The 12,608-nt window shown below is 38.8% G+C and overlaps 1 protein-coding gene across 8 annotated transcripts in view; it reads left to right on the forward strand.

The window, feature by feature from the left end:
• The window catches only part of ADAM22 (ADAM metallopeptidase domain 22), a 145,204-nt gene that overhangs the window by 90,590 nt on the left and 42,006 nt on the right, over positions 1-12,608 (forward strand). For all 8 annotated transcript variants that reach the window (XM_088150501.1, XM_088150500.1, XM_088150496.1 and 5 more), the window contains exons 16-18: positions 1,588-1,659; positions 8,559-8,651; positions 10,463-10,543. In XM_088150501.1, coding sequence (XP_088006627.1) covers positions 1,588-1,659; positions 8,559-8,651; positions 10,463-10,543 — 246 coding nt within the window. The remainder of the gene's footprint in view (positions 1-1,587; positions 1,660-8,558; positions 8,652-10,462; positions 10,544-12,608) is intronic.

Genomic DNA, 12,608 nt, shown 5'->3' on the forward strand with positions numbered 1-12,608 from the left:
TTTGGAAAGATTAAGAATTATTATTCAGTGGAAAGTTTGGATGAGATCTGGTGGGCCGAATCAAGGGCCATAGTATAGATTCTGAAAGATAGATTCCTGTCTACAGACTCATAATCTAATATTTATTTATTTAAATAATTTTTATAGCCACGCATGTCACAACTGTGACTCTGGGTGGCCTAGAAAGATACAAAAACAAGCAATAACCCATGATGCCCGAGGCAAACAATATGTCCCAATCACAAAAACCACATCAACAGCAGAGCTCGCCAAACCTCCTGGCTCAAATGCCTGGGGAAACCAGGTCTTCAGAGCTTTACAAAAGGCCTACAGGATAGGAGCCATCCATATCTTCAGGGGAATGCTGTTCCAAAAATTTAAAAAAAAAAAAAAAAAGGGGAGAAAAGAGGGAAACAAGATTTGGAACAGATGTTCTCTAACAGGCTAAATAGGCTGAACATGCTTGGTTCCAACAGGTATTCTTTGTGAGATGGGAGTTGAAGTTCCTTTCCTGGTTGATATTCTTCCTAGGAACAAGGGGATGAAGCCTTTCAGGAGCTCTTGGTGCAGCTCCCTAGAGTGGCTAGCCACTCTAACCAGTCACTCTGGGGGGATGTTAGGTTGCCATATGGTCAAGAAGCTCTGATGTCCACCCTTACGGGCAATCTCTGTATCCATCTCTTAATGCACAACTCTGCAGGCCCCCACAGAATGATGTTTCTAGGGTAGTTGGCTGGATGACTGGTTAAAGAGGGTGTATCTGTATTGCTAACATCTAGGAAGGGGCTTGTGAGAGGAAACACTGGGGAGCAATGGTAAGTTGTCACCCTACTTCAAATCCCTGGCTAGCCCTGGTCAGTGGATAAGGCCTGTGTGTACTGCCTTTCAGTTCTAGTCTGCTTTGGAACTTCTAGTCTGACAACTGCTACTTTGAGATGAACATATCTATTCACTTAAAAAAAATGTGTACAGCATTATGCAACATCTGCACTGGCTGCTAGGTTAAACTTCAAGACAGCTTCCCTTTGCTGAGGCTATCTGCTCTCTGTGTTTCATTGCAATCTCTTGTCATGCCAAGAACTCATTCCTAATTTGTGAGGACTAATACTCAAAAGATCAGAAGCAAATAGCCTGAAACCAGACTAACAAAGTAGAAATCTTCCACTCAGAAATAGGAGGTTTTTACACCACAAGGGTAGACAAAGAGGTATAAAAAATAAAGCTTGAATTCACTATAAGTACGGTTTGCATTTTATACTTGGCAGTCACTGGTATTCTTTCTTAAAAGTTTTTCTAATCCTTGCAATATACTTGCATATCACTGCCTGCTGAGCCTGATATAAATGTTTTTATGTAGTAGCACTACAGCAGGGACAGTGGTTGATTGTGGTCCTGGAACTTTTTTCCTCAGTAAATTCAAATCTGAAAACCAGGGCTTGCACACAAAGAGACGTATAGCACCCATTTCTATAATTGCAGCTACATCTTTTCTGTCCATTGAAATAATGATAATCTACCATCTATCATCATGTGTGGTGACATGCTAATATGCTACATTTTTAATGCTTACTTATTTTTGTATTATAGCTCCTTGATCCCCCAGAATGTGGCAATGGTTTTGTTGAAACTGGGGAAGAATGTGATTGTGGTGCTCCAGCAGTAAGTTTAACATTGCATGACTTATTAGGGGCAGCTCTTCCATTTTAGTTAAGAGGCTGTTCTTAATTAATTTAGGTAACCAAAAAGCCCCCCCCCCCAAGTGATCTTTCTGCCCTTGTTCTAGTGAGCCACTTTTAAAAAGAAATGTTATGCGCATAGAGATATTAGTGGTGACAGAAGCAGGGGTGTCTGCAGAGGAGGCAATGATGTCACAATGGCAGGAGCGACCAAGTGATCAAAACTCTGCCCCTTTTTATGTGTGTACAGTGTTGGCACTTTGATTGCCTGGTTGTGTCTACTATTTTGATGTCATTGACACCCTCCCCCATACATGCCCCTGGGTGGAGTTATTTTGTGTTTTCAAGAGTACTCTTTCAACTAAGAGTAAGTGTGCAAAAAAGGAAGGGATAGAAAACAAAAGGAAAAGTTCCTTTGTACACGGAGTATTCAGCCATGTATGTCTTTTCTGTGAAAATGGTTGAAAGTTTTCGAGGCACTTCAGAATCTAGCTTTCTATTTGAGCTGGAAGCGATGGCAAAGGGCCCTTTGGAAAGACAACAAAAAGAGGTTTGTATTATATCTGTACTGCATTATAGACTACTGACACCATGGTTTTCATGGTTGTTCTAAATCTGTTCTTGTCTGTGTTGTCAGCCCCTTAAGATAGTCCAGGTGAGAAACAGACTCCACAAGGACTCCTGGTTCTCTACGTTATTGTTATAGGGTATGATAACAGAATCTTGACAGCCTCCAGAGTTTCCCTCTGCCCTCTTTTATACCAGCGAGGATCAAGATGGGATTATTTTAAGTCTCCTTCTTAGACTACTATTTTCCTTTTTTTAAATTAATTTTTAGTAGAGAAGTTTTTTACAGAATAAAAAAAATACAATTTTTTTTAAAAAATGGAAGAAAGTAAAGAAGTTTTTTACAGAATAAAAAAAATACAATTTTTTTTAAAAAATGGAAGTAAAAGTAAAGTAAAAAAAGTGATAAGGAAATAAGGAAATTTTTAAAAAAGACAAAAAAGAAGGAAACAGAAAAGAAAAAAAGATGTGAAGGAATGCCTTCACCTTTACAGCAGTTATAAATGCATTTATATGTTATCTTCTCTCTCTAAGTTTACATCACACTTACTACTTTCCCAAGGCTGAGATTTTGCTTATGGTCCCTTTTATTAGTTATCAGCTCTGCCTATCTTATTTCTGCCTCTTTGTTTACAAAAGAAAGTTCTTTATTCTTATGCTTGATCATTTATTTTGATTTCCCTTCCCACAAGTATATTTGTGGGAAGAGCCAGAGGCTGCTGTTACTTGTTTTCTACTACTCATTTTCCTATCACTCCTCAGCCTCCCTGGCTGGAAACCCAAAGGGAGAAGTTCTCTCATGAAGTTTCCATGGGGACTTAGCAGAAACTTTGTCAGCCAGGGAGACTGCAGACTGCTGTAGAGAGAGGATTGTAGGAAGACAAGACATCCATACCTACTCTTTAGCTGCCTTATAACTAAATAAGTGCAAAAACACCATATTCCATCCAAGAGAATGTCGCAAAGAAATTCCAAAAGATCTTCAAACAGGCTGGATGAGAACTGGTAGAAAAAAATGCAAGATAATTTTTTGCACATCATTTCTTTCAGCATTTCAGCATGTATAATGGAGGTTTCTGTGTCATGAATTAAAAATGACATAGAAATAGAACAGAACAGGACAAACTTTATTACAGTCAGTGACCAGTGCAGGAACGACGTAAGAATGGGTGGGAGAGGGGAAATTAATTCATATTCATATTTGTCTTTCACAGCTTAGCCTCCAAAATAAGTGGGCGTTGTAAGTTTGGTCAAAGGCATTGGGAATTGTAGTGAAGGAAATCAGGTTGGGGGAATCTTCTGTACAGAAAGCAATACTCCAAATGCTGCCAGATATGAATACAATCTTCCCTTGGACAAGTTCATATGTGGATATCTTAGTACATAGCCCAGTGGTGTTCTCTTCCTTACTTTGGCAGAAACATGCCCCTCAGTGCATTATATATAGTTCTCATTCCTCACACCCTGCCAAGTAATTTTAGAATGACCAATTTAAGGTCACTGAGTGAACTATGAGGATTGAATAAGAAGTAATGCCTCCAATGTTATAAGTTGTCAATAGATGGCAGGACTGATGCACTAGAAACTCTATGGTGTTCTGTAGCATGTTCTGTTCTGGTGGGAAGTTGCTATGAGAAAAGGTTGTGTTGCTGCTGTTTGAGAAATGGAAGCCTGCAGTGAATACTCACAAATAAGCTTTAAGCAAGGTGCCGTGATAGATTTTTTTGACTGCTGAAAATGTCTCTTTGATTGAAATTCACTGACAAATGCAGGTTGTTTATAGCACTGATTGTGTTGATGCGAATACTGTGCATGTTGGGCCAAAAAATGTAAAGATGGTGAACTGGGAAAAGCTTATTTGTGTGTTTAAGAATGAAGTGGATGACCTGTGATAGCAACTGACAGGTTTCACATGAGAACGATTGATGAACTGATTAAAGACAATTGATAGATCACTCAAAGGGAAATTGCTGTCCAGCTTGATATTTCACAGGAATGTGTAGGTCACTTTACTGAGGTTCTTCAATATCAAAAAGTTCGTGCAAAATGAGTTCTTTACACACTAATGGCTGAGATGAAAATTTCAAGAGTTGCAATTTGCGAGCAATTGTTGTTATGCTCCAAGAATCAAAATGAGGAATTTCTTTATAGCACTGTGATAGCCAATGAAACACAGGCTCATCATTATGATCCAGAAGTAAGGCATCAGGCCGTGGAATATTATCACAAAACTTCACCCATGGGGGGAAAAAAATTCAAAACCCAGGCTTCAGCAGGAAAACTCATGGTTATTGTTTTTTGGGATGCAGATGGTATTTTTCACATGGATTTCCTTGAACCTGCACCAGTATCAACTGAGAGTGATATATTGCAACACTCAAAACTTTGGAACAACTTCTAAGCAGAGTTTAGAAGTGCAAGAAGGAAATTGTGCTGTAATATGACAATGCTGGACCTCATGAGCTACCCAAGAGGCAATTGCAAAGTTGGAACTCAGTGTCTTACCCTATCTACCATAAAGTCCAGTTTTGGTGCCATGCATCTTCCACCTTTTCCCAAAATTTTCCCTTCATTAGCATCTGTTTGACTCAAATGAAGATATGGAAAGGACTGCCAAGTCCTGGTTAAAGAGACAGTTGGAGTTATTTTGTGATGGCTTTTAAGAAGCTTGTCCATCATTCACAGAAGTGTGTAGCAAGTGGTGATGATTATGTAGAGAGGTAAATACAGGTAATTAAAGTGCTCATTTCAAGGACTATTTTCCTGTTTCATTTATTAAAATAATCTTAATTAAAGTTACCCCTTCATGGATCACTGCCTTGTCGTGGCGAAGGGGCTTGCGTAACTCAGTGAAGCCATGAGCTATACCGTGCAGGGCCACCCAAGACGGACAGGTCATGACAGAGAGTTCTGACAAAATGTGGTCCACTGGAGAAGGAAATGGCAACCCACTCCAGTATCCTTGCCAAGAAACCCCCATGGACAATGTTAAAAGGCTAAAAGATATGATGCCGGAAGATGAGCCCCTCAGGTCGGAAGGTGTCCAATATGCTACTGGGGAAGAGCGGAGGGCATTTCCAAGTAGCTCCAGAAAGAGTGAAGCGGCTGGGCCAAAGCCGAAAGGACGTTCAGCTGTGGATGTATCTGGAAGCGAAAAGAAGGTCCGATGCTGTAAAGAACAATATTGTATAGGTACCTGGAATGTAAGATCTATGAACCAAGGCAAGCTGGATGTGGTCAAACATGAGATGACAAGATTGAACGTCGACATCTTGGGAATCAGCGAACTGAAATGGACGGGAATGGGTGAATTTAATTCGGGTGACCATTATATCTACTACTGTGGGCAAGAAACCCTTAGAAGAAATGGAGTTGCACTCATAGTGAATAAGAGAGTGGGAAAGGCAGTAATGGGGTACAACCTCAAAAACGACAGAATGATCTCAGTGCGTATCCAAGGCAAACCATTCAATATCACAGTCATCCAAGTCTATGCCCCAACCACTGATGCTGAAGAAGCTGAAGTTGACCGCTTCTATGAAGACCTACAACACCTTCTAGAACTAGCACCAAAAAGATGTCCTTTTCATCATAGGGGATTGGAATGCTAAAGTAGGAAGTCAAGGAGTAATCGGAATAACAGGCAAATTTGGCCTTGGAGTACAAAATGAAGCAGGGCAAAGGCTAATAGAGTTCTGTCAAGAGAACAAGCTAGTCATAGCAAACACTCTTTTCCAACAACACAAGAGACGACTCTACACATGGACATCACCAGATGGTCAATACCGAAACCAGATTGATTATATACTTTGCAGCCAAAGATGGAGAAGCTCTATACAGACAGCAAAAACAAGACCAGGAGCTGACTGTGGCTCAGATCATGAGCTTCTTACTGCAAAATTTAGGCTTAAATTGAAGAATGTAGGGAAAACCACTAGACCACTCAGGTATGACTTAGATCATATTCCTTGTGAGTACACAGTGAAGGTGATGAATAGATTTAGAGGATTAGATTTGGTAGACAGAGTGCCTGAAGAACTATGGACGGAGGTCTGTAACATTGTACAGGAGACAGCAACTAAAACCATCCCAAAGAAAAAGAAATGCAAGAAAGCAAAATGGCTGTCTGATGAGGCTTTACAAATAGCTGTGGAAAGAAGGAATGCGAAAAGCAAGGGTGAAAGGGAAAGATATAAGCAACTGAATGCAGATTTCCAGAGAATAGCCAGGAGAGATAAGAAGGCCTTCTTAAATGAACAATGCAAAGAAATTGAGGAAAACAATAGAATGGGGAAGACTAGAGATCTCTTCAAGAAAATTGGAGATATGAAAGGAACGTTTAGTGCAAAGATGGGCATGATAAAGGACAAAAAAGGCAGGGACCTAACAGAAGCAGAAGAGATTAAGAAGAGGTGGCAAGAATACACAGAAGAACTATACAAGAAAGATCTTAAATGTCCCTGATGTCCACGCTGGTGTGATCACTGACCTTGAGCCAGACATCCTAGAGAGTGAAGTCAAGTGGGCCTTAGGAAGCATTGCTAACAACAAAGCTAGTGGAGATGACAGGATTCCAGCTGAGTAATTTAAAATACTAAAAGATGATGGTGTTAAAGTGCTGCACTCAATATGCCAGCAAGTTTGGAAAACGCAACAGTGGCCACGGGATTGGAAAAGGTCAGTTTACGTTCCAATTCCAAAGAAGGGCAACGCCAAAGAATGCTCAAACTATCGCACAATTGCACTCATTTCACATGCTAGCAAGGTTATGCTCAAAATCCTACAAGCTAGGCTTCAGCAATATATGAACCGAGAACTACCGGATGTACAAGCTGGGTTTCGAAGAGGCAGAGGAACTAGAGATCAAATCGCCAACATTTGCTGGATCATGGAGAAAGCACGAGAGTTCCAGAAAAATATCTACTTCTGCTTCATTGACTATGCAAAAGCCTTTGATTGTGTGGATCACAACAAACTGTGGCAAATTCTTAAAGAGATGGGAATACCAGACCACCTTACCTGTCTCCTGAGAAATCTGTATGCGGGCCAAGAAGCAACAGTTAGAACCGGTCATGGAACAACCGATTGGTTCAAAATAGGGAAAGGTGTACGACAAGGCTGTATACTGTCACCCTGCTTATTTAACCTATATGCAGAGTACATCATGAGAAATGCCAGGCTGGAAGAATCACAAGCCGGAATTAAGATTGCAGGGAGAATCATCAACAACCTCAGATATGCGGACGATACCACCCTAATGGCAGAAAGTGAAGAAGAACTAAAGAGCCTCTTGATGAGGGTGAAAGAGGAGAGTGCTTGAAAAGCTGGCTTGAAACTCAACATTAAAAAAACTAAGATCATGGCATCTGGACCCATCAATTCCTGGCAAATAGAAGGGGTAGAAATGGAAGCAGTAACAGACTTCATTTATTTGGGCTCCAAGATCACCGCAGACGGAGACTGCAGCCATGAAATTAAAAGACGCTTGCTCCTTGGGAGGAAAGCTATGGCAAGCCTAGATAGCATATTAAAAAGCAGAGACGTCACCTTGCCGACAAAGATCCGCATAGTCAAAGCTATGGTTTTTCCAGTAGTAATGTATGGCTGTGAGAGCTGGACCATAAAAAAGGCCGAGCGCCGAAGAATTGATGCCTTTGAACTGTGGTGCTGGAGAAGACTCTTAAGAGTTCCCTGGACTGCTAGGAGGTCAAACCAGTCAATCTTAAAGGAAATCAACCCTGATTGCTCATTGGAAGGATCGATAATGAAGCTCAAGCTCAGATATTTTGGCCACCTAATGCGAAGAGAGATCTCTTTGGAGAAGACCCTGATGCTGGGAAAGATTGAAGGCAAAAGGAGAAGAGGATGGCAGAGGATGAGATGGTTAGATAGCATCACTGAAGCAATGACCATGAAACTGAGCAAACTCAGGGAGGCAGTGAAGGACAGGAAGGCCTGGCACAATATGGTTCATGGGGTCACGAAGAGTCGGACACGACTTAACGACTAAACAACAACAACAATTAAAGTTATGGGAGTGGAGGCATTATTTTTCATTCAATCTTTGCATACAAGTGAGAAGGGAATTGAACCAATGCCACCTTAAACACCAATATGCTCCTTCCTTATTTTGCTGGCATTCTCCCATATACTGCAGATTTTTTTTTCATTTTTTTTTTTTTGGTAATCTGAAGTTTGCATGACATACAGAGCAGGCAGGCAGGTAAAGTTTTGGATAGTGTGTCAACAGCTTTCTTGTCAAGCTGCAGTGTGTCCCTGTCAAACTGCTGTTTTACAGTTGGTTCTACTCCCCAGGAATGTCTTGCTGAAGGTGGCGAATGCTGCAATTCCTGCAGTCTGACTGCTAACTCTCAGTGCAGTAATGGACTTTGCTGTAGAAAATGTCAGGTATGTGCTGAAATGACTTTTAAAAAAACACCCTTATTTTAAGGAATTGTTACATGAGCTGATGAATTGATTGAAACAGAATCTCATTCAGTACAATGTCAATGTGGTTAGGCTATTCATAAGCCCATTTTGTTCTTAAGTTCAACCATGGCACGCCACATACATATGCCTGGAAGTTTATGTTGCCTGCATATGTATGCATGCATGCCATAAACTTCTGGTCATACATATGCATGCACACATGTACACTTCCGGGTGTATACATGCATACACACTGTAAACTTCTGGGACCTTCCTTCTGGGACCTTCATTTTTTGGAGTTGTTGGAGGTTTGTTCATATTCGCGAAAATTTATAACTCGAAAGTTCATAAGTAGAGAACTGTTTGTACAAAAAAAACCCTGGTATGGCAGGTAGGAGTAGCACTGCTTTATACTTCAGATAGAGGACAATGAAGGTATGGTGTTTTTATTATTATTATTTATTTGTATGTTTGATAGACTTATATCCTGCTTTTTATATAAGAATCCAAGGCATTATACATGGTGCTTCCTCATTCTGTCTTTTCTTACAACAAGAAGTCTGTTGAAGTAGTCTGACTGGCTGAAAATCATCCAGTGAGCTTCTATGTCATGCCAGTCTAAGACCTTAACCACTATACCACACTGGCTGTTTTTATGATTCTGTTGTATAAACTTCATGTTAACTGAAGTTTATTGACCTTGTGAACTATGTAGAGCAGATTTTCCTAACAACAGAAATGCTGTAAGTATAACTCCCATAAATATAGAAGCACCAGATTAAAGAAGGTGTTGGTAAACAATTGCAATAAAAGGGTAAAAATTGACCTTGGTAATTAATGCACAAAAATTGGATGTACAGTGGAACCTCGGTTTACGAACGTAATTCGTTCCGTGACTCTGGTCGCAACCCGAATTGGTCGCAACCCGAAGCAAATTTCCCCATAAGGTTCAATGTAATTACCGTTAATCCGTTCTGGCGTGGAGGACAGGGAGGCAGCTATTGCTTGGAGAGAGAGTCCCCCTCCCTATGACCACGTGTTGGGTGGAAAATGGCCACAGACCACGTGTCAGGGGCGGAAAAACGGCCGCGGACCACGTCTCAGGGGCGGAAAAATGGCTGCGGACCGTGTCACGGGAGGGAAAATGGCCGCATGTCCTGTTCATACCCTGAGGCGGAGTTTGCAAACTGAAGCAAAATTTTGCGGCCGGAGCTCGTCGTAACCCGAAAAGTTAGTTAACAGAAGCGTTCGTAACCCGAGGTTCCACTGTACACATTTTAAGGCTCCGAAAGAAAATAACAAATACATGCACACACACACAAACAACCCTTTTCTTTCTATATAGAGTACCTTAAGGTAAAGCCTTTCTTTTTCTTGACAAATAGAAATGATTTGCCATCTGTCTTCTAATTATTAACTAGGTCTGACCTGGTTTAGATTGTCAAGATCAGATGAAGTCAGCTTCAGACTGACAAATGTGTTTATGATTAAACAATTTATATATACAAGAATTGAAGACTGTAACCACAAAGATATTCTAAACATATGGCTGTTAATACAAATAACAATTTCAGCCTTGTCTGCTAATCTCATTGATACAGATTACCAATCAATAGTTTGATTTTTAAGACTAAAAACTTTAAACTGAACATTTGAGAACTATTTCTTGAATTATGTGAGTGGTATTGAGAATCTCCAGTAAACTGAATGTAAAAATATTATTTATAACTTTTATATTCAAACTATTGCAGATATATAGAAGTTCTCACATACTAATTTTTCTTTTTCAGTTTGAACTTAAAGGTGTAGTCTGCAGAGAAGCTGTAAATGATTGTGACATTCCGGAGAGCTGCAAAGGAGACTCCAGTCAGGTAAAGTTCATTTCAAAAAGAAAAAAATTGCAATAATATAATTTTAGGGCAAGTTATATTCAATGAAAAGTGAAATTTGAAAAGCTTTTCAAAAATTAATTTTATTATTTTTATATAAATGTTATTAAAAGTTTTACAAAGAACATAAAAACTACACAAATTGATAAAGAGTGAAAGAAGCAAAGAAAGAAAAGAAGAAAAAGTGCAGAGAGAACAAAAAGAAAAAGGTTTCCGATTTCTTTTGCAGCAAATACTGTATGAGTGCAATTACAAGATTAACTCTTATGCTATGATTACAAAAAAAAATCCCTTTTTTCTATATCAGTTTTTTTCTGATAATAGAAAAAATCATAATAAGTGCATTTTTTTTCCATTTCACGCAAAAAATCTATAAGGGGTTTCTAGTCAGCCATAAACACAGATATTGTTTTTTCTCTAAAGAAGTTAGTTTAGCCATCTCTGCAAGTTCCATCATCTTCATCAGCCATTCCTCCATTGTAGGTAGTGTCAAACCTCTCCATTTTTGAGCATATAATAGTCTTGCTGCAGTTGTCATATATAAAAACAAAGTTCCATGACTTTTTTCTAATTGCCTGTCCATTAGTCCCAAAAGAATAGTCTGTAGTATTATCCAACAATGATATTGGTCTGTAATTCCTTGCTAAAATCAAGTTAGTCCTTTCTTAGGTATTAATGTTACATTAATCTCTTTCCAAGTCTCTGGTATTTTTCCATCCTGTAAAATAGAATTCATTGTATTTTATAATGGTTGTAAAAATTCATCCTCAAAGCATTTATAATACAAACTTGATAGTCCATCTTGCCCAGGTACCTTTCCTGGTTTACTCTTTTTAATAGCTTCTGAAACTTCCCTTGTTGTTATAGATCCATTCATAATTTGTCTTTGTTCTTCTGTAATCCTTGGTAAATTTTGTTTTCTGAGATATTCATCTGTTTTCTCCAACGGAATAGCATGTCCTTTATACAAGTTACAGTCGTACTGATAAAATGTTTTTTGTATGGCCACATTATCCGTTAATACAGTATCTCTCTCTTATAATTTTAACATCATTCTCTTTTCTTTTTCTTTTCGCAGTTTGTAAGCCAATCATTTTCCTGGTTTATTTGCTAATTCAAAATTTATTTGTTTAGCATACTTAAATTTTATTTCCATTTCTCTTATTGTTAACACAGATAACTGTGGCTTATCTTAATTTGTTGGGAGATATTTGTATTCCCTTGGGAGTTCTTTATTTTTTCTTCTTTTCTTTTAATCTCATCCAAAGTATTTTGTATTTTCTCTTGCCTCTTGTTAAGTTCAGAATTATGTTGTATCAGGTAACCCTTATAAAGGCTTTGCTTGCATCCCAAACCATTCTCACGTCAGTACCTTTATTTAAATTATTTTCAAAAAATTATTTTAATTTCTTTTTACAGTGCTCAACAATTTCATTTTTCTTGTAACAACAGTAGTCTCCATCTGAAAGAGTTAGTTTTCCTTTTATAAACCAGAGTCACAGGATTATGATCTGAGAAACTCTTTGGTAAAATCTCTACCTTAGTAGCCAAGTCTCTTGAAATCCAAATCATGTCTGTTCTTGAAAAAGATCTGTGTCTTTCTGAAAAATAGGACTAGAAGACCTCCAAGGTCCCTTCCAACCTTATGATTCTACTCTCTTGAACTACCATTCTTCTGTCTCCATACATCAACTAACTCTAAATTGTTCATCAAATCAAAGAAAACTTTTGTTAATTTATCTTGAGTAATTTTAATATTTTTCTCAGAAGTCCTGTCCGGTTGGGGAGAAACCACTCCATTCCAATCCCCCATCAGACACCAACTTTCATTGGAAAAACCCATTAAAGGTCACTTTATCTTCATTTGGGGTATAAACTCCCAAGACCATAGTTTTAACCCCATATAATGTAACGTCTACTCCAACTAATCTACCATGTGCATCAGTTAATTTCAAGTTCTGAATTTAGTTGAGGATTAATATACAGAGCAACTCAATTTCTCTTCTTAATCTATGCTGATATAAATTCTTCACCCCAAATTTTATAG

The sequence above is a fragment of the Python bivittatus genome, unplaced genomic scaffold, assembly GCF_059951505.1.
Source record: "Python bivittatus isolate LINGU-HERP-01145 unplaced genomic scaffold, Pbiv_v1 ctg000610_np1212, whole genome shotgun sequence".
Lineage (NCBI taxonomy): Eukaryota > Metazoa > Chordata > Lepidosauria > Squamata > Pythonidae > Python > Python bivittatus.